Source organism: Colius striatus, chromosome 14, assembly GCF_028858725.1.
Source record: "Colius striatus isolate bColStr4 chromosome 14, bColStr4.1.hap1, whole genome shotgun sequence".
NCBI lineage: Eukaryota > Metazoa > Chordata > Aves > Coliiformes > Coliidae > Colius > Colius striatus.
The window spans coordinates 19,427,318-19,454,810 of NC_084772.1; the positions used below are offsets into that span (position 1 = coordinate 19,427,318).

At 44.1% G+C, this 27,493-nt stretch overlaps 1 protein-coding gene across 2 annotated transcripts in view; it reads left to right on the top strand.

Moving 5' to 3' along the window:
* Positions 1 to 20,002, top strand: part of CRISPLD2 (cysteine rich secretory protein LCCL domain containing 2) — a 34,551-nt gene extending 14,549 nt beyond the window's left edge. For both annotated transcript variants that reach the window (XM_062007545.1, XM_062007544.1), the window contains exons 5-16: positions 1,667 to 1,799; positions 1,925 to 2,040; positions 3,711 to 3,811; positions 4,918 to 5,076; positions 5,929 to 5,989; positions 6,598 to 6,664; positions 7,643 to 7,773; positions 7,915 to 7,958; positions 8,933 to 9,005; positions 9,697 to 9,772; positions 14,444 to 14,577; positions 16,532 to 20,002. In XM_062007545.1, the coding sequence (XP_061863529.1) occupies positions 1,667 to 1,799; positions 1,925 to 2,040; positions 3,711 to 3,811; positions 4,918 to 5,076; positions 5,929 to 5,989; positions 6,598 to 6,664; positions 7,643 to 7,773; positions 7,915 to 7,958; positions 8,933 to 9,005; positions 9,697 to 9,772; positions 14,444 to 14,577; positions 16,532 to 16,586 (1,150 nt within the window). In that variant the 3' untranslated portion in view covers positions 16,587 to 20,002. The remainder of the gene's footprint in view (positions 1 to 1,666; positions 1,800 to 1,924; positions 2,041 to 3,710; positions 3,812 to 4,917; positions 5,077 to 5,928; positions 5,990 to 6,597; positions 6,665 to 7,642; positions 7,774 to 7,914; positions 7,959 to 8,932; positions 9,006 to 9,696; positions 9,773 to 14,443; positions 14,578 to 16,531) is intronic.
* The last annotated feature ends 7,491 nt before the right edge of the window (positions 20,003 to 27,493 follow it).

Below are 27,493 nucleotides of genomic sequence, written 5' to 3' on the forward strand. Positions count from 1 at the left end.
ATTGCTTTGGTGAAATGGTTATAGAGATAACACCTGCAGGCACCTTCAGCTGCATTGCTATGGGTTACTCCATTCATCTGTATCTCTGGGTAATGCAGCTGCAATATGCTTAAGGTCACTCTTACTCCTTAAGCTGAACAGATCCAGAAGTTATAACCCTTGCTCCTGTATCTGCTGTTTCAGGGAGGTTTTGGCAGCACGCAGAGTCCATGTTAAGCCTGTCATAGGTGAAGCCTGCTTTGCACAGCAAACATTTTGTTCTTGGGAGCCCTAATGAGTGGAAATGCAGTTATGTTTGTTGTAAACCAGGTAGAACTTGGTTGAAAGCAATGGAAATTTGCTGGTGTTGCAGTTACACTGATATAAAAACTGGGCCAGTTTTTGTTGGCAGAATTCAATGATGATTGGAAAGCAGAGTGGTTAATCCATTGGAAACAAAGGCAAAAGATTGTGTTATTCCTGGCTGCCCTACAAACGTTTGAGATGGCCATGGGTTACTAATGGAGGTAGATCCAATCTTGCTCCCTTTGCAGGCACTGAGAGGAAGAAGAAATCAGATTTATCTGAGCTGTTTCAGGAACAGGCCATAACTTGATTGCCTGAATTTCCTCTCCTGTAAAATCGGATTCGGAAAGTATTCACTTAATGACATCATGAGATTAATGCTTGAAAAATACTTGTAATGAATGATTTTTAATGAAGAGTTGGCTGCAAGAACAAACTCCAGTTGGTAATGATATTTCTGGCCACTTGCTTCATGTGAACTGATGAAAGCAATAGAAAGCAGAGGGTTTGAAACGCTGCTCTGTTCTGATACGGAGTTTGCAGATCGCTCTGTTTGCTCCCTGTGTAGTCAGCATGAAAAATGCATCTATAGGTAGCATCAACACCCTTTGTGCTCCCCCAAACAGCACAAACAGCATCAGTGCTGCCACAGACTGCGATACCTGGCGCAGGGACTACACACAGCCTGTGTGGGGCGAGGAGGGAAATGGCTGCAACAGCAGGTGGGGGGACGTGTGTGGGGCACCAACTCCTCTGCACCAACTCTTGGTGTGATGTGAGTGTGGAAAAGCCCACTCCCTGTCAAAGGACCTACAGTATGAACTGCTAGCATGTTTCTGCTAGCCTGCTTCCACATTTAGCAAATTGCCTGGTGGTAAAATAGGTACACGGTGGCTTTTGGTTTAAGACGTTTGACAAACCTCAGCTTGTGTTTACTCTCAAAATAACGACTTTCCTCCAAACTAGAAGGTGGTTTTATTTCTTGTAGTGGTGTGGAAAAGTCAGGAGGACATTTCAGGTCAGTGGCACTCGAAGGGCATGTCAAACCTATAAATAATGGAGAAAGTCAGACCAGGCTGGGAATCTTTAATGTTTTCAGTGAGATTTTATTTTCCTGTTCATCAGACCATGTTACTGGGTTCTTTAAGCAGCATCTCCTCAGTCAGTGGAACTTGCCTTAAGAAACTTTTATACAATGAGAGAACTGGTATTAAACCCCTCCTGTGTTTACCATACTGAATTAGCTCAGTTTTCTTAATGCAAGTGTTACTCACAACGTGGCAGGAGGTTACAGCTACAGTTTGAAAACTTCTTCCAGATCTTGACGATGATTTAAGCTGATTAAGGTGATTTAAGCTGTGACTGGACTTTGCTCCTTCAGGTATCGGTCTCCAGCTTTCCATGTCCAGTCTTGGTACGATGAAGTTAAAGACTACACTTACCCTTATCCCCACGAGTGCAACCCGTGGTGCCCGGAGAAATGCACTGGCTCTATGTGCACACATTACACTCAGGTAAAGGGGATGAAGGGCTTTTGTACCTGTTCTTTCTGCATCCTCCCTGTGTCCCAGCTGTCACTCGAGCTGTGCCCACAGTGGGGGCTCTTGGCTCGTTTGGAATAACTGCTTTGCATTTGCAGATAGTCTGGGCCACGACGAACAAGATTGGCTGTGCCGTGAATGTCTGCAAGCAGATGAATGTCTGGGGAGAAATCTGGGAGAATGCTGTCTACCTGGTCTGCAACTACTCACCAAAGTAAGGCAGATGAGCTGGGCTCTCTCCAGCTTTCCTAAAACTGCCAGGTTGCTTCACTAGCCCAGGATCTGGGGAAGAGATTTCAGGCAGTCTAGACTGGTGGCTGTGGCTTTAAATATTCTCTTTAGACAGCAGCACAGAGCTGCTTCAAGACTTCTGAGCATTGCCTGGAAAACTGAATGAGAAGCCAGAGCCAGGCTGGAGCTTTGATGTTCCTGCCATGGGAAGGAGGAGCAGGAGAGGGCCAGGACTGAGCTGGCCTCAGGCCTGCTTTGCTTCTCTGCTGCTCGGAGGGTGGGAAGGGATGAGGTGGTGATTAACGCTGCTTCAGCAGCAGCCTCTGTACCCAGACAGGTAGGCTGCTCTGCCATGACACATTTTCACCATTCCTCCCATGCAAAATCAGCTGGTTTAAACACACTGCTGCTTCCTGCAAAGCCAGCCCTGCCATGGTCACTGGTGGAAGCGAAGCGAGCTGGGACTCACTGGCAGAGGCTGCCAAGGGATAAATCCCACACCCAGTGAGCTCCCTGTGGCTTAAAACAAAAAGGTGCAATAGCTAAATCTTGCCTGATGCTGTTAACTCGATGGTTTGGTTACATTTCAAGACGAAAATCACATCTCTTGATTACTACATCCAGGAGAAGATTCCTCCCTGGCAACAGCAATTCATATTTTCTGCATTCATGGCTAATAGCTGAAACATTCCCATCCCATGCCCACGGTGGTTTAAATCTTAGCAACAAAATGAAACAGGGAAATCATCATCTAGAGGTGGAGTGGCTTGGAGAGCATGTGGTGTCTGACGATCACAGGGCAGAATAACACAGAGAAGCAAGCAGAGCCCTGTGTGTGGGTTGCCTAAGCCCCTCTCCCCACGTTAGATACCTAGCACGTCATGCTTGTGGTTGGGTGGGAATGAGTAGCCTGCTCCTTGTAAGAGATCACACCATCCATCTCTCATGGAGCAGACTGGGCTGTTTGCACATCATCCATTCAGGGCTGCTGGATGGAAAAATACTCTGGTTCTGCAGTTGCTGCTTAATCTTTTCTCTCTGGCCTCAGTGCACATTGTCCTGGGCTCGCCTTATAGGTGGAGACAGCAGTAACCCAAGGGTTTGTAGCTATGGACTGAGCTCTGTCTCTTTCAACTTTCATCCCCTAAAGTTTGCAGTGCAGAGTGTTAGAGCTGCTGGGTGTTTTCTTGAGGAAAATGCAGTAATCCATTGATCTACTTCTCTTGACAGAAGATCGCAGCATTTACGTTGGAGGTTAATGTAAAAGCAATATTGCACGCAGTTTTTTAAAGTAAAACCCTGAAAATGTCATCTTAGAGGTGAAATGAGGAGGAATGTTTTTCTTATAAGGCTTTTCTGGGATGGTTGTTTAGTCTTTGCTCAGCTGCTCTAGGCCAGGACAATGTTTCTGCAGCCTTAGAGGCCAAACTGGGGGCTGGAGGATGACCAGGTTGGGTGAGGAGAGAGTGCAAAACGCTGCTGTTCCCAGATGATTGTCTGGGATCACCTCTGGAATGATCTGGGATGATCTACTGCTCTTCCCAGATGATCTGGGATGACCCATTTTCCCCACTCCCTCTGTGCCAGGCGTTCCTGAGGGCTTGGATGGGTATTTGGGTGTCTGAGGGTTGCTCATTGCTCCTGTGCTTGCAGGGGCAACTGGATCGGAGAAGCCCCATACAAAGCCGGCCGTCCCTGTTCCGAGTGCCCACCGAGCTATGGAGGAGGCTGTCAGAACAACCTCTGCTACAAAGGTGTGTGATGGGGGGCTTGGGGCACCCTCCTGGCTGGAGGGAAAAGGCTGGAGCAAGCTCATGCCTGGAAACTTTTAATTAGAAGCAGCCGCAGCGTTACGCGCCTTCAATTAGGCACACTTCATATTTCATCATCGTGACACGTGGTGGATCGACAGCCTCTGCTGAAACCAAAAAGCCCTGAGCTGCTGCAGATCTGAAGCTGGGATTTGCTGCCTTTTCCCCAGTGAAAACGAGAGGGAAGGCTGGGATGGGGGAAAAGCTGCTCTGAGCTTTTGCATGAGTTTGGCTCGGGAGCTGGGTTGGGGTTTGGAGGTGGCAGGCTGTGGGCAGGACTGATCCCATCTCGTGGGGTTTGTTTGGGAAGGGAATGTTCTCCTGTGCTTACCAGAGGCTCTGTGGGTGGGCAGAGCTTGGCCTCCTGCCCTGCTCCTTCAGGGACCAGGATGGAGCCCTTCCCTCACTCGCCACTTTGGTTTTCATGGCTGGGAAACGAACAGAGCGATTCGTGTCTCTTGGAGGAGAGGAATGGATCCTGGATGGCTTTTCCTAGGAAAAAATGTTCTTCCCACTAAAATCTCCAGTGAAGCAGTGCTGTCCTCTGCACACATTCAGGCATTCAGGGCATTTTTCTTCTGTGTGTTTTGCTTCACAGAGAACTGGGCTCTTAGAAACAGGCAGGTTCCCTGGAGACTTGCCCAAAGCAGAGGCTTATTTTGCCACAACATCCCCTTTATCCTTTTTATCCTGTGGAGTTTTTGGGGAGGATCCCGAGGTGCAGGGGGGCTTCAGCAAGGAGAGGGGAGAGAATGCCTCAGCAATACAGTAAGAGGGAGAAAGCTCTCTCATCCCTCACTCCTCAGAGAGTGATCATGTCTCCCCTCAGCCTCCTCTTCTCCAGACTAAACAAACCCCAGTTCCAGGGAAGCAGGAGAGGAGCAGATCTCACCTCCAAGCACTACAATAGCCCCACGCTTCCTTTAATGTCTGTTTTTGAGTTTCCAACTACTTAAAACCGGATCAAAGTCTCTCAAAACATGAATCTGCCTGACTTAGCCATCAGTAAGAACCCATTGTAATTCCTTGCAATCCCCTATTCTGACAAGATTACCGTTACGAGGATCCCGTCATCGCTGAGACGGATGAGACCAATGAAGTGGAGATTCCACAGGTTGGGGAGCAAAAGCCAGTGCGGTTCTACCCTTCAGAAAGCGAGCCCAGCAAATCCAGCAAGCCCAAGAAAATCATCCCAGACTCCTACATGAGTAAGACAACCTCTTTTGAATTCTTTTTTCAGCTCCCCTAAGTTCTGAAGTACCTTGATGGCAAAAAGATGTGGAAAGTGATGAGGATGCCCAGTGAAAAAATGAACTGGGAGGATTTTTGAGTGGAGAGGGAGGTGATCTGTGCAAAAAATCACTGTTAATTATAACAGAAGGCTGCCAAAAGCAGAGAGTAAAGCTTTGAAAAGCCACTCCTACCTTCTGCAAATCAATCTACAATAGTTATTGGGTCTTTTAAGCCATCTCAAGGAAGTATCAATGAACCAGAAGTCCCTCAACCAATAATCAATTTAGGAAATGCTGGGCTTGTTTCCCTTCTAAAATACTCCACATTCAGCAGTTCCCTCTGCAGCTTTTCTGGGGTTTTTTGTTTCCTTTTTACTTCTTGCTTGGGAAGATCTCTGAAGTGATTTGTGGAGCTGGTAGTACTTCCTCAGTTGTTTTCTAATGGCTGTTAATTAAAAGAGACTTATTGTGAAAACAAGGTGAGACAAGCCAGTGCATCCTTTTCAAGTTTATCTACCAGCATCTGGAGAGTCTGTAATTAAATGGAGAATGAGAACTCTGACTACAGACCTCAGGCTGTAAATCAAAGCCTTCAGCTATCAGATGTTTCTTCCTAATATTTCCAAAGACACCTGTCTCAGGTGAAGGGTTAAAGAGGCACAAACTGCTCCAGGCTGGGTTGCTCTGTGATAAGGTTTTAATCTTGCTGCACTGAAGACCTCCAGGAAAAATCATGGTGGTTCCTCCTCTCTGTAGCTCCAGAGCAGGCCATGGCAATCTCTTTCTTTTTTAAACAAACTTGTATCTACTTTATTTTTTTCTCTCCAGCACAAGTCATCACCTGTGAAACCAAGATGAGAGACAAATGCAGAGGCTCAACGTGCAACAGGTAGTGTTTTATTGATAGCTCTTGGAGCAATGTGGGGAAAAAGTAGCCTAAAAGTTGTCCAATTCTTGCAAACACAGGATGGGCAATACTGTGGATATTTTTTGTGACTATCTAGGTACATCTCCTAAACAAAGAACCCCCCTCAATTTCTCTTAATACAAAGCCTTCAGCCAAGCCTAGCAATAAGATGACTCAATTTATTTTGTTCAGCCATGATGCCCCAGAGTTTCAGGTGTCCAAAACCCTTTAATAAATTTTGCCAGAGTCACTTTTGAGCCTTTTTCATGCATTCCACTGCTGTCCAAGCCAGACCAATAATTCATGGCTTCTTCCCTCCCAGCCAGTCAAGAACCTCTGGTTAAGGTTTCTGCAAAGAACAGGACAGTTTATCACTTGGAGAAAAACCAAATCCACGGAATCTAAATATTGGTTGGGCTTTTAAGGAGGGTGGAGAAACTGTTTTAAAAAGCAGCTATTTTGCAATCTGGTTTTTTAAATGGAAGAGTTACGTGAAATGAATGGAATGACTGTTAAATGAAATGGAGTCAAAGTCTGTTTTTCTTGAATTGTTTTTTTCTGCCACCCTCAAAGATATATATCTTTACTAGGTATTTGTGCCCAGCTGGCTGCTTGTACAGTAAAGGAAAAATCTTTGGAACATTTTATTATGAGAGTGTAAGTACCTTTTAATAGCTCATAGATGTAATTTGTGGGGAGTTAGTGGTAATAACAGAAATGGGAAATGCCAGCAATTCTAGTGTAATTTGACTGTTTGTCTCCTCCAGTTGTGGTGCTGTGAAATGGTACTAATAAAGATTATCTGTATTTTCCTCATCTTAGTGATGAAAAAGAGAAGCAGTCTGGATAGGCAAAATGATTCCAGACGTGATTTTATCATGAATGCACTTAATGTGCAATGAAACCCATGGAAAGTGAGGGATGGGGATCAACAGACAGCTCTTACAATGATCTCTTCTTTGGTGTGGGCAGCTGTCATGCTGGACAGAAACTTTATCAGACAACCACTGTTAAATGTTGTAACTAATATTTGGGGCTGATTTGCTGGACCTTGAACGAGCAAGATGATTTAGAAATACAGCATGGCACTGTTTTCCCACCAAAACTACTTTTGGGGTGATGAAAGGTTGAAAATAAAGGGGGTTTTGTGTAAAAGCCTTTTTGCTTTCCCCATTCTCACTGTTGGTGCATAAGTGATATATCTTTGCCCATGATATATCTTTGCCCTGCAGCTTCTGTGATTGCAGACAGTTGCCTCCTTCAAGTGGTTTCAACCAGAAGTATTTTGGGTTTGAATATTTTGTTGAGAACTGGAAATATTTCCTACCAGTCGTTAATTTCCAACCTGCTTTTCTTCTTTCTAAATGGTATCTAAATGTGTGGGTTTGTTGTTTAAATAAAGCTTGCTATCCAACCAGGCAGTGCTTCAAATAACCATCACCATCATAAAAGAATAAGGCAGTGTTGGAAGAGTAAGATTTAACAACCAGATTCCAAGGGAGTGTACTCAGCTTCTTTTCCACTTGAAGTTTTGGTGGTGGTTTCATTTCTCCTTCATTCTGAGCGGCAGCTGGTCAGCGTGGCTTTGGGAAGGAGATTGATTTCACATGCTGTTTGTGTTTGTGCTCTTGTCAGTCCTCAAGCATCTGTCGTGCTGCAATCCATTATGGCATCCTGGATAATAAAGGAGGACTGGTTGACATCACACGGAAGGGAAGGACACCAGCTTTCGTGAAGTCTACCAGGAATGGTGTGGAGTCCTTTAGGTACTACCCTGCATGAAGAAGTTTCTGTGTTTTGCTTTAAATACAGATGTTCGGTCATCTTTGTCACGCCTATATAGAAAGAATGATGCAAGTAGTTCTTGTAGGCTCTTTAATAGGTATTTCTGTTTGCTTGTTTTGCAGGAAAAGTAAACCTTCCAATGCATTCATGGTCTCCAAAGTCACAAGTAAGTTTTAAAAGCTGGAAAGAAACTATTGCTGCTAGAGTTTTATCATAGAATCATCATGGAATGGTAGGGTTGGAAGAGACCTTTAGAGATCATCTAGTCCAACTCCCCTGCAGATCAGGTCCACCTATGGGGTACCTGGAGACATCATTCTTTACAGTGCCCTTTTTCATTCTAAGTGGTCAAGTGAAATGGTTCAACTAATGTGATCCATCACCCACAATGGGCAGTTCCACCATCAGCCACCTCATTTTTCTGTAGGGATCTCATGGGGAAGGTTCAGGAAAAGGTGATAACTGGCCATTTCCAGTAGCATCTCCTGGTGATGGATCACCTTGGGGTTCATCCATTAGCTGTAGTGTTACAAGCTGCTGTTGATAAAGTGGTGGAAGATGGGCCATCCTTGCATGAAAGCCTCAGTTTAGTGTGAATACTGTATCTTAAAAATCCCAGTACCTAATGTAATGGAGAAATAGTATAATGAAACACATTCTATATTAAATTAGTTTGTTATTAGTTTATATTTATGATGAGCATATAAATACTGTGGGGTTCTAAACAATTCCCACTTCCTGGATATCTTTGAATAATTCTTCCTTCTCCTCCATATAATCATCATTTTGATTAGATCTACTTGAGCCTATTCAGGGCAAACTACAGGTGTCAAGTTATTTGGACTCCACACCTGGATGTGTAGCAAAAATACACCAACTTGTGGGTTGGCTGCTTTTATCTTTTTAAAGCTATGACCTTTTGAAGGCCACATTGTTGTATGGCAGCAGGATTTCTGCTGGAGAGCTGGTCAGCCCTCTCCTGGGTGCATGCTGCTGGTAAAGGAGGAAGCAACTTTCCTCCTGCTGCCTTCAGCTGGACGTGGGTCTCACCTGATGTGTTGTGTGACTGTGACTTGTGTTTTCTGCAATTACCTGAGCTATTAGATCTGGTAATTTCCCTTTCCATATCCATTTCTGCAGCACAGACACTGGATTGCTACACCACAGTAGCTGAGTTGTGCCAGTTCAAAAAGCCAGTGACCCATTGCCCAAGGTAACACAAGCCCATTTATGTTCAACTTATAGTTACTGTGCTTCTGGGAGGGACAGCTTGATGGAGGATGCTGAGGTCCCCAAATCCAAGGGCTAGTGGGAATGGAGCTGATTTTACCAGATGAACTGGAGAAGGGGATTTGGAATGGTGTGTTTCCTTCTGCCACTGTGTTTTTCTTGACATCGTGATGGAAAACTTATGTTTTCTGACTGCTTCAGTAACCTCTAAGTCAGGCTTTGCCGTCCTGTTTCAGCACACTCTTATGTATCAGTGTGCCACTTTATACTCTGTCTGTATTCTCCTGCACTAGCTGTTTTTGGGATGTGGTTTTCCTTTATACCTTAAACCAGCGAAGAAATTCCTTCTAGAAAGCTGCTTTGTGCAGATGGAAGCTGTGCCAGGGCAGGGAGGCACATACTTGTGCAAAAAAAATTACATGCAGAGCATTGGGAAAAGATACAGGTACTTTGAGAATGACATGAAAGAGGAATCCCTCCTTTGCACATCTAACCCCCTCTATTTTCAGTTCTGCACTAACTGCCAAATGTCATCTGAGGGGAAGAAATAATCAAATTCACTGTTGCCACCTGCAGACCAGATGCAGGCACTTGAAATCTCCCAAGAATGCAGCTTGCTTTCCTGTTGAGCCTGGATATAGGGAATAAATATGGATAACTTACTTGTTTTCTAGGATTTATTGTCCAGCCCACTGCAAAGATGAGCCATCGTACTGGGCACCGGTGTTTGGCACAAATGTTTATGCAGACGTGAGTATGTTCATTTCCTTGATGACCCCTTGTATCATGAGCTCTATGTCAAGGGCCTGGGTGGTACTCTGCAACTTTCCATGCCCATTACAGTGAGGGCATGAGGAAAATGTAGATGGAGGAAGAAGTAGCACCAACAGCTACAACATCAGCTTGAGGTCAGTGGGCTTGGGGTGTCCACGGACACTTTGACTCGTTCTTATGGACTTGGGCAGGTCACTTCCCTGCTCTGTTCCGTTTGGGGCTGTGGCTATGGGATGATGAAATGTTTATCTGCCTTCACAAAGTCTTTTGGGATCTACAGATGAACATCAAAGAGTTTTTACTATATATTATCCTGTTATATAGTTGGCAAAAATCAGCATTCTTTCCCCTCCCCTGTCGTCTTCTTTCTGGGAGCCGAGCAGCATTTTTGAGCAGTCGAGACACAGTGTAGAGAAGTGGAAAGAGAGCATGTGAGATGATTTTATTGGTTTGTTTTTCTAAATTCTGCCATGAGGATGAGCAGAGACTTAATGCTAAAACTAGGCAAAGAGTAATTTTTTTTTTGGAAATCTCTTAGTCTTAGCCCTCTGAAAACTGGACTCCAACGTTTTTCCACTTGCTGGTGCCTCATTATTTTCCTTCTCTTCTTTATTTTTTCTTTTTATCAGGGGTTGTGTTTAGAAATGCCAGCTCCCTGGCTGCTGTGCAGCCTGTAGGAATGGGCTTTTTGAAGTTGCCTGGGGGAGGTAGTCAGCAGATTGTAGATTCCCAGCTTGGGATTACTATGGAGCTTTGCAGACTCCTGAGAAAAAAAACCCCATCCTGCAGAAATCATACAACAATGTGGGGCAAGCAATTTTGAAAGCAATTAAAAAAATCAAAACCAAACAAACTTTACTTTCTTTGAGACCAATTTTTGTAAGGGTAGAGCTGCACAAACAGCTTAGCCAGGACTACCTCACATGCAAAGGGCAGCTGCTGCTCCACGGTACCTGTCTCTGTGCATGCTCCCACCTGCAGGAAATGGGAAATAGTTTTCTCTCTTTTACTGAGGGCAAAACTACCTCAAATTACCTCCAAACAAGACTTGTGATTATAAGAGTATTAGGGGAGGACCAGCATCCTGGGCTGGCCTTGTTTCCTGCTTTGTACTGACGCAAAAGGATTAGTGTCCTTCGATGAATCCCCAGCTCCATTTCCTACTGTACCTCCTGGGGATTGTTTCATAAACAGGGGCATGGACTGTGATATGGGAGGAAAAACAAACTAACAGGGAAAAAAACCCTATTTGACTACTTCCTGGAGGGTTTGGTTAACCTTTTTCTGGACTACTGTACTAATAGGGTGATGTGGGTGTAATGAAGGAAAGCATTTAGGTTTTTATCAGAGTGAGAGAGTGCTAGCAAAGGAGGTGGAACCAAGTAGGAAAAGAGTTTGAGGTGACTGTGAAACATGCTGCAAAGGGAGAGGTAATGATGCTGAGAAATGCTCAGGCTGGAAAGTTGATAAGAGAGGCATGTGTGTTGGACATGGAGAATTGGGGCAAAGACATTCCCCAGGGAGCACGGGCTGTGCAGGATGCTCTGCAGGAGGGGATGCTGTGAATTAACCATGACCATGACTGAGGAACAATTAAACCAGGCAATAAGCTGGGTGAGGCAAATGCTAATCTTCTGGGAAGACTCTTTGGTTTTGTCTAGAGTGGCACCTTCATGACTCTGGGGAAGACTTGTGCTCCAACTGTGTCTTCTTAAATAAGTTATCTAAAGAAAATGAAGCATTTTCCCCCATTTCCAGTGTGCACTCCCTGCAAGGTGCCCTCTGGCCTTTTAGCACCTTCTCTAAAACTTCCATTTGCTAAATGCTCTGGAGGGTAAAGAGATGACAGTCCAGGCTGTGATGACAAAAATGCTTGACTCTTCTATGTGATGACCTGATACACTGTGATTTTGGCCTGAGATGGCATGTTCACATTCACTTCATCTCAGGAAGGCATGTGAAAGTTTGTTTTGCCATGAAGACCAAAGCTATGACATAAAGGATTGGCAGTTTTTGTGGGATCATTCTGATTGTTATTCAGGGGCTATGGGAACCACTGCCTTGGTTTGTATTAAGGGATCTTCCCCTGCTTTAAAGGTATTCTGATTGGGTTTTGTTTTACTCATCGTTATGAAATGATCTTGGATTGTGTGTTTATAAGATTATATCATGGTTATTCCTGGTGGCTTAAAACACAGAGAGGTGTGTGCAGCAGCCTTACAAAGCAGTGCAGGAGATCATTCGTGGTGAAATTGGTGAGGCTGTGAAACAGGGATGCAGCAGAGCCTTAAATGTTGAACAAAATGCAAGAAAATATGCTATGGGAAAAGATGATGCCTAGATCCCAGGCCTTTCCACTGAATGGCATTACTTTTTGATGAGAACAGACTTTCTGCCAGCATACAAGGTTTGCAGATTGAAGCATCCTGTTGGGGCAAGGGGGGAACATTTCCAGCATCCTCCCAGTGCTGAAATTAGTCTCAAGAAGTGTCTGACTGGGGGAAAGAAAAATTGTTGCTTCTTTTCCCTGGTGACATATTGCAGCAAAGTTCTTTACCTTGCCATGTGAATGAGGGGAAAAATGAAAATCCTGACAACACATGAGTATACCCAGGAAAAAAAACCCCAACTCTTGCTGATATAGACAGGACCAGTTCTGGGATGATACTGGAGCTGTGTGAACACCCAGGGGGTTTTATCAAGGCTGCAAAAGAGCTTTTAGGTTTCACTAGCCACTGGTGACTACTCTTTTGTTACTGCCTGGCTCCTAGTGTGACATAATACTGCAAGGAAAACCTGTCTCCAGCCCTACTCAGGAGCCCTATCCAGCTAGGAAAGAAAATTACTCTCTGCTCTTGAGATAAGGTGTTTTATCCACAGTTGTGCAGCAGTTAGTTGAGGGAGGATAGATACCTCTGTAAAGTGGCAGGTGTTTATAACCAGAGGAAAACAAGTTGGGTGGCTCAGCTCTCAGGATACAGAAACTTAATGATTAAACCAGTAACACTAATGAGGAAATGATAGGTGATTAAACCCATAGTCACAGATTATTGCTAATGGCCCATTATAAAAAATATCATCATTTTATGGTGTGTGCCTCAGAGTCCACCTCATCAGGAAATGCTCTCAGAGCGTCCCAAGGGGCTACACCATGGAAAGACAGGGTGTTGGACTTCTGAATTTGAGGGGAAGGCTTTGCTCTTGTAATGTTTCATCTTCCAAAAGCTCTGCTATCAATTTACCAAAGCAAAGCCCAGCCTGGGATGTAAGAAGGCCATAATCCAACAGAATGATAAGAGAAGGTTTGGAGTAGGGCAATAAAAAGCCTGTTGGTTGAAGCTTTGAGTAAGCAGCAGAACAGCAAGTTCAGGAACAAAACAAAACCCCACCAGGAATGCCTTGAAAAGAACATTGTTTAGGATGTCTCCCAGTGGAGAGTGATGCAAATTGATTCAGGACAGTTTAATTTTATGAGCCAATTTTAGATTGAGAGATTTCCCACCGCATACTAGGACGAATTCAAGCATATCTTCCAAACACAGCATTCCCTTGTTCCCTTGACCATATATAGAAGCAAAACACCAAATTGGCACTTGAGGCTGAGAGACCTGCCAAGAGATAGGCCCTCCAACATGATAAATATATAGGGGACAAGGCAGACCTGCCATATATGGCTGCAAGAATGAAACAGCACGATTTGTATTGTACATACGCGACAGGAACGTTTGCCTTTGGCACCGGTTGCCCTTGGCACTGGTTTTGTGCTACTTGGATTTTTTTTAGCAATCAGGGAGTTTATGGGGTTGGGATTTTCACCTGCTGCAGTTCCCCATGCAAAGCTGGTTTTTTGCTTTTTGTTATTCCAGCTTGCTGTATGTAAATCCTCAAGAGAGACGATGGCCAAGTTTATACTTCACTTAAACCTTCTCTGCTTTTGCTCTTATTTCTGGATGCTTTAGGAGCTTAGTCATCCGTTGTTAGTGCTTTGTGTTCCTCCAGCTCTTCTGACTCGGCACATCTTGTAGTAGTGCAATGAGAGGAACTTCAGTCTTTCCAGAAATGTTACTCTCCCTCCATACTTGGTGGTGTCTTAGAGAGTAATGCCTGTCCAACAAGTGCATCTCTCAATGGGTACAGTCTTTCTACTTTTCTTAGTAGGATATGAACTGTCCTGGAAAAATGATGGCCATGTACCTTAATTCAGGAAAAGCATCTGTTTTTCAAGCAACAGAGGGAATAAACTTTGCTGAGGTGGCTGATCACTAGCAGAGTTTCACTGCAGCAGCTTCTCTGGTGCAGAACCAAGAGGCATTGGCTGCAAAGTTGTCCTTGATTTAGTTTTGGTCCTGGATAATCTCCCACAGGCACAGCTCCACTGCAGGCAGGAGTGGTGAAAAGGCTACTTGACCTCTGCAGTGATGGTGGTGAATTTTACAACCAGGGCATATCACATACTTGCAAGATGTGGTCTGTGGCATCTTTTCTCCCTGGTCTATCCGTAAGAGGGACAGAATATTTCATCTCCTTTTCACTGTTCCTCTCGTTCCCCCCTGCCCCACCCTCATTTTCCTTGATGCTCATGGAGATGGTAAAACTCCAGATATAAAATACAAGCAATTTGTAAGTCAAAATAATGCTGTTTTTCAGAACTCCAGTATCTGCAAAACTGCAGTGCATGCAGGAGCCATTTCAGATGAAAGAGGCGGCTTTGTGGACGTGATGCCTGTAGAAAAGAAGAAAAGTTACGTTGGCTCCTTAAAGAACGGAGTCCAGTCTGAGAGGTGAGAGTTTTTCTCTTTGTACTTTCCTCTTATTCTTGGCTGTGTGTTCAGTTGTGTGTCAAAGTCAGCAGATATCAGCTAGAAAGGCTGGTGGATTGGAAATCCATGATTTCATAGTGTCACTGTGAATTTGGAGAGCCAAATAAATAGAGCGTGCTGTCCTGCTCTTACCTTCCACAAGTGAGGAGTTGCTCAGAGATTGGTGTGAAAGGTGTTGTGAAGCCTGGTTTTATTTTGTTACAGTTTAAGACCATGTTAATACATTTTATTGTGTGTGTTTAATGTATTAAAAGATGAGGGTATTTCTGCAGCTTCCAGGCTGGGTCATATTTTGAGGCTTATAATTGAGATTTCCGTTCAATTCCGGGGTGTGGGATGCTTTGCACCTGTCAGTTAATTTCCTCAGTTCTCTTTGAAAGAAGCATGAGTAAACTAACCTCTTGAGAGATGGTCAAACAGTTTTTTGAAGGGTTTGGAACCCTAGTAATTTTTTAGGGGTAGTTTCTTTTGTGCCCAGCTTGCTGTTTTCAATGAGCAATCGATGATCACAATGATCAAGTTACAGCTTGTTCAGTCCTAATTTGTTCTGTTTCAGCCTGTGATGTGGGGTTTTTTTTCAGACTTTGGTTCTGATTTCTCAGAGCTGGCTTTGCAAACATAGAATTTCCCATTATTGTGGACTGGGTTTTTTTTCACTACTAACATGTTTCTGTCTGCTCTGTGTAATTCTTGTTTTACAATTACCATAAGTAATCCAAACGAGTTTGCTGCTTTTATTCTAATAATGGCTGTCTCAGAATGCTGTAGAGCATCTCACAAAATAAAAATAGGCTAAGACAGGAATGCTGTAGGCATTAAATATGGGCTTCTCTAGTATAGATCTATCAAGGTCATCATTTTGCAGTTTGGTAGGCTGGGTTTAAGTGTCAAACCTGCTGTTTGTGTGAGTTTTCTTCTATATCTGTCTTGCCTTCCCTTATATTTTGTACTAACAGACAACTTTTTACTTGGATGGCAAACTCTGCTCTAGCTAAGAATAAACTCCCTGCTAGCAGTGATATGCAACATGAGCACCTGGTGCTGATCTAGGGAGGTGAGGGAAACCAAAGACGTTCTCGCAGCAGGGATGAGCGTGAAGGTTTGCAAAAGTGTTATTTACACTCAGCCATGAGGAGCACCTTCATGCTGGGAGATCCACCAGACAGTGTAATAGCTTTTCAAAGATCAAGATGAAAACCTTACTCTTTAGGACAATGAAAATAACCTTTGGTAAAGAAACATGCCCAACCAGACATGGGAAAAGGTTGCTTTTAAGATTCACTGAGCTTTTACCCTTGTTGGAATGTTTGTTTTGCAAGAATATGGGGTTTTTGCCTTTTTCCTGGGGTTTTGCAGCCCAGCAGGAAAGAATGGGAACAGAAACAGCCCTGTGCTTCATGCACACAGCCACACCTAGCAGCTCAGACTCAGAGCTGGTTCACCTCTGCAGACTGAAAATCATCACCCATATTTATTGTCGTTTAATGTGAGCCGATCAGGCTGCTCCCATTGCCAGCAGCAGGACGTGAGCCAGACAGGCTCTGGGAACCTGACAGCCTATTTGACAACTATTTTTTAGGAAAGCATGTTCCTTTTTATGCCTGAATCTCTGCATGAGGGAGCACAGTGTTCCTTGGATAAAATCTAAGAGAGGCTGTTGCTTCCCAGCTCCTTTTGTTGACGTTAGCACTGTAGATTTGGACTGAAAACATAAACCAAAGGTGAACTCATGGATTTATGCTGCTTCTTTTTCCTGCTCCTGGTAAGGTCACATCAGCACAGAGTCAGTGTGTTCAAGCAGTGCACCCCAGAGAAATCTGGAGTTGCTTGTAGGTCTATAACACTCTGGGTCCTGCCATATGTGCATTTGGTTCCTTACATGTTTGGGTTTTCTTGTCTTTCTTGTCTTCTCCAGCTTGAAGAACCCATCGGGTGGAAACGCTTTCCGAATTTTTGCTGTGAAGCAGTAAATTCCCACGGAAGGTTTCTTTGGGAGAGAGCTCTGTTGACCTCCAGATACAGGAAGGCTTCTCTGATGGCATCAGCTCTGACTGTACCCTCCTTGCCCATCTCTTTCAGGGAATTAAAAAAAAACAAAAAGAAACGGAAAAAAAAAAAGACAAAAAAAAGAAAGCCCCCAGGTTGTGACTCAGCTGTTTGCATCTCATCACACCCAGGCAGCATTGGAGCTTCTTGTTCCGTGGTTTTGTTTCTCTAGGGGCATTCAGCAATGATAAACTGTTCTAACTTTCCATTTACAAGAGGTGTGCTACACAAACCAGCGGTGGCTCAGTGGGCAGCAGATGCAGGGATCTCAGCCTGGCCCTCCATGGGATTGTTTAGGGTGTGAAGCATTTACTGAGCTGGGTGTGAACTGCTCAAGCAGAATCACAAGTGAAGGACTGTCCAGATGCTGAACACTTTGAAATGAGAGAAACGTTGCATCTGTTGTGGGGAGGCTGGGCTTTGATAGAGCGTTTTTGTGTGTTTGGTGTTTTCTGTGCAAAGGAAGAGCAAATTTGGTCTTTTGCCAACTAGGTGACACGCAACAGCATTGCTGGGTAAGGCTGCTGACCCATCACACTAGACTATGTTGTATGGTGTCACGTTTGGGGAGAGGATGTTCTTGTTGGCTGGACATCAAGGTGTTTTGAGGACTGGAGTGGGAGGTGAAATGGTGGCAGAGACCCTCGCTGCAGAGAATGAGGCCACTGGATAATTGAAACAGCAGGTTTGGTGTTTGCTGGTCAAACATTCACAGGTATTTTGCAAGTCTGGCAAGCTATGAGAAGTCAGTGAGTCAGGGCTCCTGCGCTGGCACATCTCATCCTATCCTACACACCATTTCAAATAAGATTTCAGTTAAGTACAGTGTATTGTTTTATACAGCAGTGCTGGTTGTTTTATCTGTAGTAGTTAAGTAGTGATGAAGTTAATCTTATTTCTGCTAGGGATGGTTGCATACATAGGAAGCATGTTCCCTTCACCTTCGTGAAGCTCTTTGTGGTGTGTGCAGTTCTGAGACTTCAAAGATATGGCATAAATTGGGGTAGGTTATCTTTTTCCTGATCAGTTTATGAAACCACCAGATCTGTGCTTTCAGTGCAAATGATGTACCCATGAGCATTTGATATCCAGGATGGTATGTTTTGCAAACCCCATAGGTGTTGTAATGATATTATTTCATATTTTGTTATTTATATCTCAACATGCCCTCAAATGCATTTCAAAGCCAAGACAAGAGCCTAGCACAACCTGCTCTTTTAAAGCAGGAGAATATTCTCTGGTTTATATTGTGAATGAGCTCTTAGAATTGGTCTAAACACAAATCTGGTTGTCTTTTGATTCACACACATCCAGCAGCTTCATTAGTCACAAGAAGCCAATGTAAACTTTAGTTCTTCAGTTCTTGTAAATGAAGAAAAAGTGCATAGCCCCACTGCTCAGTAACTTGGTTGTAATGTTGTATAACAAATGGGAAAATATTTCTCTCTATTTGACAGATGTCTCATAGCTACTCTTATGCTCAGACTGTGTTTGGTTTTAATACAAAAGCCATCTTTTCAAGCTGTTTCAAAACACAGACCAGAAGTGTTTATACGATTAAGTATTTCTTTAATTCTGTAAATACCATGAAACCAGCAAGGAAATTACATTTATCACTCAGTTTGTCTCACCATTGGGGTTTCTTTCTCTGTGAAATCTGAATTTGGAAAGAGACCTTTTGTAAAATAAGAAATTGGAGCTGCTTTGCATCGTCTCCAAAAGTGCTGCACAGCAAACCTGCCTTTGGGGTGGATGGAGAGAAATGACTCTACGTGTCGTCTTTGTTTATATAGTATCGTCTTCCAAGGTGTACAGATATTTGCTTTAGATAGGAAAACTGAACTATTTTTTTTCTTACTAGGTAAACTGATGTTAAACACAGCTGGAATGTATCTTAGCAAAGCTGCTGGTTGGAGGTGTTTGAGATCTTGGCAGTGAGATAAGGCTTCTCTGTTTCTGCCCACTGTGAATAATTATGTTATGCATGGTCTGGTTCAAGCCCATTACACACTGCAGCATGCATCTATGACCATCATGGGCCAAACGGTAGCCACAGGGCTATGGATTGAATTGGAAAGAGTAAGAGATGGAACCAGGTATTCTTCATGGGGACTGCAAGAGCACATAAAACACCTCATGAAGGATCCCACCTCTAAAATGCTGTCTGTGACCATCACATAGGCTGTAAAACGATGGAATGAAACATGAGGGCTCTTGGACAAAAGTCTAGGGGATTCACCATGAGCACATAACGATCCAAACAGCTTGGGATGTACCTGTGTGATGAAAAGGGGGCGAGGGAAGAATTGTTGTTCTAACAGAAATATCCTAAAGTGCTTTAATTCAAGTTCCAATCGCATATTTTTATCTTCAGCCAACTGGTTTGGATTTGTAGAAACCAATGTTAATTTAAGTCTGTATCTGTTTATTTTTATATTTGCTGTACAAAAGAGAAATTGTGACTTTGCTACACAAATATTATTCGAGGTCCTGGGTGCTATTCATTTCAACATACCTCCACCAGAATTAGGGGTGATCAGGTCCTCCGAGGCAGTCATGGGATATCAATTACTTGCAATCACGTGTGCTAGCTGTTCATATATAGGTGGGACAGTACCAGTTTTTAGCCAAATATTTACTCATTTTTTTCCTGATACCAAAACATTTCTCAGCCTAATATATTCCAATGCAGCTTAAAGATGCAGCACGTCTTTCTATCCCCAGATCCGATCCTGCTTAGACCCCAGCTCAGCAGGTTAGTTAAACACGTGCCAACTTGAAGCACCTGGGTGTAGCCTCACTGAAGCATCTGGTTAAACCCTTTGCAAAGCCAATGCTGTCTGGTTGTTCTTTTCCAATGAATTTAGTGTTGGAACTAGACCTACCATTGCAGAGCACCTGGCTCAGCACAACCAAACCTCTAGAAAAGACAACCAGCGTGAGAGTTGCAGCGTGGCCCTTCCACAGCCACCCGTGTGCTGTCGGGTCTCTTGGCTCCATTAATTTCTTCACTTTAAGGTATTCAGCCAACAGCTGATTCAGGAGTCTCCAGTTGGTCAGTTGTGCAGTCTAAATATTTAGGGCCAGTTCATAGAGTTGCTCTTTTTTTTTTCTATGAAAAATGATGTATTTTACTTCCTATGTATAAAAGTTGCTTGTAAATTTTGATGTGCCTTTGCATGGTTTTCAAGGGGCTGTGTGTTTGTTTATAAACTGTTTTTTTTTCCCCTAAATACAGATTTGTAAAATATCTCTCTCTTTTTTGTTGTTGTTGTTTTCTCCCCTTCCATTTTCCTTTTATTTCTGAATTATTTGTGAAATAAAACCTTCCCAGAATGAATGCTTGCCTTGTCTTTAATGCTCAGACAGAGCTGGAGTTGTGTTTAGAAAAGCTATTTGGGATTACTCCCTGGAGGGGCTAGAGCATCCCTTGGAGAGCCCAAACAGGGATTGGGAAATGCAGAGCCTGTTCCACAAACAAATAAAACAAACTACCCAGTATCCAGGCATTAAAGTCAATCTCTACCCCATCAAGAATGAGATGTATCCTTTCTGGAAGCATCCTGAGAGTAAGGGGAAGCCAATGTCTGTCTTTCAGCCCTTATGCTGCATGGACTTTAGTAGATTAATGAGTTGAAAAAAGTGTTTAATGAAGTAATGGTGCAAAACACAACTCCTCCTCCTCCTGACACGGCTGTTGTTAAATGTACCTTTGGTTTTTTTGAAGGGGAAAGTATGCTGAGTTTTTTGGTAACTCCCCTTGAAATTTTGTCCAAGCCCATACTTGCTGACAGCACCACAAATCAAACCAAGTTGTTTCATGGTAATTCAACACCGTTTTGGTCAAAGGAGCAATATGACAAGGAGTTTTACAACTTGTCCTCTGACCAATGAGCACCATATGGCATCTGACCAAAAATGCAGACTGAGCCATGGGAGGGAGTCCTGATTGACAAGAAGGCTGTGAAATTGTGTGTTTTCCATTACATATAGAAGATCAACATAAAATACAGAGATGTATTGTTCCAAGGTTGGCCTGATAGAGTTATGGTTAAATCATATTTACCTGTAAAACCCTAAACCAAGGACTGACAAGATAACACAGTTGTTGCCCTGCCAGGGAGTTCTGTAGAAGGAAAGTTTTGTGGCTATTGTATGCTTTGCAACTACAAACAGCCCATTTGAAATTGCTCATACTCAATTTGTGCTTGGTCTCTCCCACTGCTGCAAAAACATCTCCCTTGTTGAAAATATTGGGGAAGATTTTCATGAGCTTAAGCAGAGAAAGGTATTGAGGCTGATGCTCATGGTCATGCTGAGGCTGCTTAGACCATCTTGATTACAACTTCTTTGATTTCTTGTTTGCTAGTACTACAAAGTGCCCCAAAATGCCATTGCAAAATTTAAGTCTGAGTTGGTGTAAGGAGGAAAACAGCTCAACATCCAAACTTTAACGCTGGTATTCCCATTCTTTGTGTTAGCTTCCATCCCTTTGGTACTGACTCTGGTTTTGCTAACTGCTGTGTCTTCCTGCTTGACCTATGTGCTTTACCTACGCTTGGCAACAGAAAACCCCCTTGATGTCATCAGGAGTGCTGTGTGTGGGCAGTGCTGCAGACACAGCTGTGTCTTCTCTCTGTACAGAGTCTGTGAGAAGCAGGTAAGTAAAGACCTGGAGCAGCACAGAAAGAGGTAGGAGCAAAAGTTTTTGTCTTTTTTTCCTGATCTGGGAGTGGGATTCAGGTTGATGCTCTAGTGGAGAGGGCATAAAAAACTAGAGGGCTGAATGTAAGCAGAGTGGAAAGGAAGGAGAAACCCACGTAGATGTGAGTGAAGGTGGCAGCATAGAAAAGGAGCAGACTCCACTGTTTTCTCTCTTTGTTAGTAGTCCTCCAGGATCAGCAGGATGCAGGGCTCTTGCTGCTTGTTGCTCCAGGAGAAATGTCTTGTTGCCTGCTGCTCTGCCTTCTGCTGCCTGCTCTTCCCCCCGTGCTGAGCTCATCAGAGGCTATGTATAGCACGGGCATACCTTGGGATGGGTGTTCTTCCAAAACCCCACATTCATTTATAGGATGCACATGGATGGATGTTTTCAAAGCCATTTTGCAAACGACAGGGTTGGTTCCCATTTATACTAAGGACCTACTTTAAGTCACTTAGAAGACATTTATGCCACTTTAGGGTGCGGATAGAGCAGTGTAAAGAAACCTCAGTGTAAATAGAAACCACCCCTATATCTTGTTGACAGTGGTTAAAATAGGGTTATGGAGTTAAATCAACAGACAAGGTCTCCCCTATGCAGCACTCTTCTCTGCAGTGTTTGCTCCTCACCCCTCGTAGCACGGGAGCAGGCGAGGGCTATACGCTGTGTGCCTCATGTCCTGCTGCACAGCAGAGCACATCGCAGTGCTGTGAAGTGTCAAGTTGAACACAGGGCTATTTATAGCAGGCTAAAAGTCAGGAGGCTCAGGTGGACTGTTATAGCTGAAAGCTGAAGGAGATGCAAACACAGGCTTGTGAAAGAAATTTGTTGCTTAATGAGTAAATGCTGCTTCTCACAGGCTTGGGGTTCATCTGGGTCAGGGGCTGTGGGTGACCATGAGCCTGAGAGGGCAACTGCCAACACATACACTGTCCTGACAAGTATTTGACACTGATCCTCAAGCTTTTATTTCAGTAGCTGCTTCAAGGCTTATTTCTGCACGTCTGTCTTTCACACTTGTGCAAGCTAAGAAAACATCATCTGTGAACCATGCCAGGGAGCCTAAGGCCAAGTTTGTCAGAAACAAATCCTAAGAGCAGCCTAATTTCCTTCTCTACCAGCTTAATGGGCCTTGTGAGTAGGAAAAAACCCATCTGATATGGATTGGCTGTAGGAGGGATTTTGGTACCGTCACACTTGACACGCTCGTAATCAAAACTCAGTTCAGGTGAATGGAAGGGGACTCCAAAACTGCTTCAGTAGCTGTCTGTATCTGTCTGGAGAGGAATTCTCAGTGTTTCAGAGCTAATATCTGTTTTGTTTCATCTGGTTAAATCTATGGAGAGCTGTCCTCCACAGGCAAAATTTCAGCCTGATTCTAACCAGGAATTTCCTTTACAATCTGTATTGTGGGAGAAAAAATATGCTTATTAAACCTGCACAGGGATGGATGGTACAGAGCTGAGAAGGACTTAGGGTGTGCTGGGAGGTAAGGCTAGAAAACAAAAACCACTCCAAAAGCTGGAGAAATAGTCTGTGAAAACAAGCCAGCACTCAGATGGGAGGAACAGGAGGAGTAATAAAAGATGGAGACTAACCAGTAAGGCAGTAACCCAGTCCAGTTGAGACAGAGGGGTAAAAAGCATCACACTATTGCCAAGGACATAAATGTCATATAAGGTGGGCAAAGAGGGATGCAGTCTGCAAGATGAGTGAGAAACCTTGCAGCTTTGCTTCATGCTGGTAAGGTCTTTAGTGCAGTGTGATGTCTGGGTCTGGACTGTACTGCTCACAAGTATGCAACTGACTGTAGGAGGTCCAGGAGGAAGCAAGGAGTGACCTGAGAGCTGCAACAGCTCCCGAGAAAGGAGGAAGGATCAGTGGGGTTGACAAAAGAGAGGGAGAGAACTCTTCATTGAAGTGTGTCAAGGTACTGTAAGGGGAGAGAGGGTATTTGTTCTTTGTGACCAAGGAGGGCCCCACTGCGAATTAACGGGTTTAAAGTGTAGTAGGAAACCTTGAGACTGGCCATTAGGAAAAGTTCTGACCAGAACAGATACTCTGCATAGTCTTTTCAGGCCATTATTCACAGCTTTTAAGGAAATGTTGGGTGGCAGTTCCTAAAAACAAGAATGCTTAGAGCGGAGGATGGAAGAGAAAATGTCTTGTTGACCTTCCCAACTACATTTTCTCTAATTCTGAAGGCTAAAGGAAGCATGGAATCCTATGGGAAGGTTTATCATCCACTGGGACTGAGATGGTTCACAATCATGGACTGGCATTGTCCCACAGTTGATACAGATCGAGATCTTCTAGAAGTGACCTAGGAAAAGATGCACAGTGTCATGTTACTATAGACTGAGCTAACAAAAGGTAGTTAATGCTCTCAAAACTGTTTGTTGCTTAGACTTTTTTTTTCCTTTAAGGCCTTTGTCAGACAAATGTGTCCCATGGAACCGTGAAGTGGGTTTGCAGATGGACCCATGGACCTCCTGCCACGTCTGAGGTAAAGTAGTGGGGACAAGTCTAGAAAAATACTGATCTGGAATGCTGTCAGATTGAGGGCATCACTGTGGGGATGTCACTGAGCAGAGTAACACAAACAGAGTGTTGGCTATTGGAGAGCAGCACAGAGCGCTGAGATGCAGAGGAGGCATCCCATACTAGCGCCAGGCATGTAGCACCATCTGAGGACAGGCTTTTGGTGGGAAGATGGAGACCATGGAAATTTTCTCATCTGCAGAGTCATGAAACAATGTCAGGCGTCTGGGGGCAGGCAGCCAGCTCAGCAGGCTGCGTTTGCCTTTCCAAACACACGAGTGAAGTCACACTCTCTCAAACCACAGCAAAACAGATGCACAGAGCTCAGTAGACTATTGCTGGTTAATTCTTTTCTGGGGAACAGCTTCTTTATCAGAAAAATGGTATTTTTGGGGGGGAATCTAGAGCATCAAATTGGAATTTGTTTGGCCACCAACCATTTCAACAAGAGCAATAAGGTTATGAAAATGCCTGAGTTTTGATGAGCTCGAAACTCTGGAGCCAAGATGAAGAAAAGGACTTAAAGAGCTGTTGATATCGTGGACAAGGCAGAGTGCAGTTCCAGAAAATGCTTGTGATCCTCTTTTGAGGAGAGTTGCTGGAAAAGTGACTGAGCCCTGGCCCCTTGGCTGTGTGCAGGGCATGATGGCGAGGGCTCAGTGCAGAGGGGTCCTTGGGTGTCTCACGCTGACGCAGGAGAAACTTGTGTGAGGTCTCTGCTCTTCTCTTATATAATCCATGACTTCAGATAAAATTAATGCCAAGTACCCAAAAAAGGGATTGTGTGTGCTCTCTTCCCGTAATCTGAACACAGTGTTTGACTGTGACAGTTCTGCCAGTAAAAGAGAGGTTTTTCCTTTGCCTTGAGATCCAGATTTAAAATTAGCTGCGTCTCAGCAGACCCATCGTCAGCACTGCCTGCCAGCCTCAGTGCTCAGCATTACAGGTCCAGGGCCATAAAAGAGCCCAACAGCCCAGTTTAAACAGTGACCAGAAAAGTTTGTTCAGGGAGGGCTCCGTGGCTGGTAACAACAGGAGCCTCCATTAGCTCCTACGTCGAGAAAACCAGTCAAACTTTACAAAAATACTTCCTAAGGTAAATATTAGTGAGTCACAGATACTAAATATTAATAATTCATAAATTGGGAACAGCAGCATTAGGCAGATCTGTAAGGCAGGTCTTTCTTAGTGAAATGTTACAGAATTGGCTATGTGTTAGTCTCTTTTTCTTGTATGTGCCAACCTTTCATGTCTGAGGTGCAAGTTTGGAGCTGCTCCGAGGTCTTGGGTCAGCAAAGGTGGTTGGTGTCTAAGCCCAACTTGCTTGGAAGGGACCCAATCAGGGAAGGTGTTGAGCAGCATTCCATGTATGGGGGTCAGTAGTGAGGACTTCTCAGGCAACTGGAGGGTTTGACTCCACACTTGCAAATTGCAGATAAATGAGTTTTTTTTTCATTGCCAGACTGAAAAAATCCCAACCCTACACCAACCATGTTTATGCAGCCACCCAATTCCCCAAAGCCCTTTTGTTGCATTAAGGGGCAAAACAGAGCGAGAGCCACCCCTCATTTTTCCAAAGTAGTCTTATTGTAAGTGCAAAGTGGTTTTGTTGCTCAAAGTGACAAAAGAATAAATCAGAGTTTTAAAAAGTGAAATAGCAGTGATTTCAATAATTTCCTTTCATCTTTGAAAGCCTGGCTTAAAAGTTTGTTGTCACTGCAAAACATGAATGGAAAATTCTAGTTAGATTGGGTTTTTTTGAGCTTCCCGTGGTGTGTAAGTGGCATTTGCTGGCTCACGGTGGAGGCTGAGGTGGTGTCTGGGTGAAGAGAGGAGCAGTTTTGAGGGCTGAAATTGAAAAGGAGTGTCAAAGAAAAAAATAAATGCAGGAAGAACTGCAAAGGAGGAAGGTTTTCTTGGAGCAGTGGAACAAAAGGAGGAGTGAAGACTCAAACTGAAGTCTCACTGTCAAACCTGAGGTGAGTTTTGCCTTGGACATTGAATGGAAGCCAGTCCCTAAAAACCAGAGAGGTGAGTAGAATTCAGGATGTGAGAGGATTCCAGTGTTTTGAACCACCACAAACAGATTTTCCCCTTCCTCCCCAAAAGAAAAGTGCTTTGTGCTGCCAGTTGTGAAAGACTCAGTTTCATCATTGGTGCCTAATTTCATGATGCTGTGCCCTGGCTCTGCAGCCCATCCTGCAAAGGCTGGTCCAGCGTGATGGTGGGAAGCCTGTTGCCACTTAGGTGGTCCCAAATTGCTTCTTGTTTCTCAGCTCCCTGAACCTAAACCCCAGCCTTGCAAGGACTCTGTGAGAGCTTTTAGCTCTGAGAAGTTGATTAATTAATTAGCACACACAGCTTGAAGGTCTGCAGCTCTCACTGGGAGCTTTTTGGCCCTCTGGCAGTGCAGGTGAAGGTTCCTTTCTGGGAATGGGGAATGGATGTTCTTCACATTTTGCATTTTGGCCATGGATTTGATCCAATGTGAAGTGAAGAGGCACTCTGTGGCTCTGAGAAAATACTTCTTACTGAGCTGGGAGCTGTATTGGCATGGAGATGCCAGCCTGTACACGTGGAGCCAGTTTTCTGTTTCATCTTAGCCTGAGGGTCTGAGGGGTGTAGGACATAAGCCCATGTCTTGTAAACTTTCTCTGGACAGTTTCTACTGAAAGAAATCCCATGAAATTGTCCAGAAATGCTGAGAACATCCTTTTCTTGAAAACACATGGAAGAGTACCATCATCACCTCTGCCTTCTTACAGGAAAACTTTTCTTTGAGAGATCAGATCATGATACTGTTCCAGCTAGGCAATGTAAAGGATATTTCTCAGTAGGAAAGGGGAGCCACAAGCAGCCTGACTTTTCCTGAGCTAATGTTTGGGCTTTCTGAAAGTTACTGGATAATATTCCAGCTTGGCAGGTGGACACACAACACAGTCATTGTTTCTACCTCTTCATATCACCAGCTTCCCAGTGAGCTTTCCTCAGAGAAAATGAAGTGGAACAGCTAACTGGGCTGTAAATAGCACACACAGCCTGGGATACTGCTGAGGATTGCAAGCCTGGACACAGCCCAACTTCTGCTGTTACACCAGTGACAGTTGTTATTAGTTTTGTGCTTGCTCACTGACAAGTGGATGGTTCCTTTTAACTGCTGTATTTGTAGACCTGGTTTAAACACTGATGTGTTGAAGCACACCAGTCTGCTCTCTTGCTGGGGTGCAGTGAGACTTTGTGTCTTGATAAGCCGCATCCCATCCATGGGAGCTTTGATAGATGTGTAAAGGAGTCATTCCCACAGATGAGGCTGTGCAAAACAAAGGGGAATCCTATTCCCACCAGCACCTTTGAACTACCATCCCTCTGGGCACAATAATTTTCACAGATGTGAGTTTCTCATCAAAGCCCCACTTTGTGCTGAGCTCTCCCTTCTCATTATCACCCGCCAACCAGTCTACTCTTCTGTGATCTCCACCTTTAACTAAAAGCAGAGCAGAGACCTCAGGGAGTTGCACACCCCCACTCCTCCCCCTCTCCCTTCACCAGTGTCAGAGAGAGGCAGGTAGGTCTGTGCTGAGCCTGGAG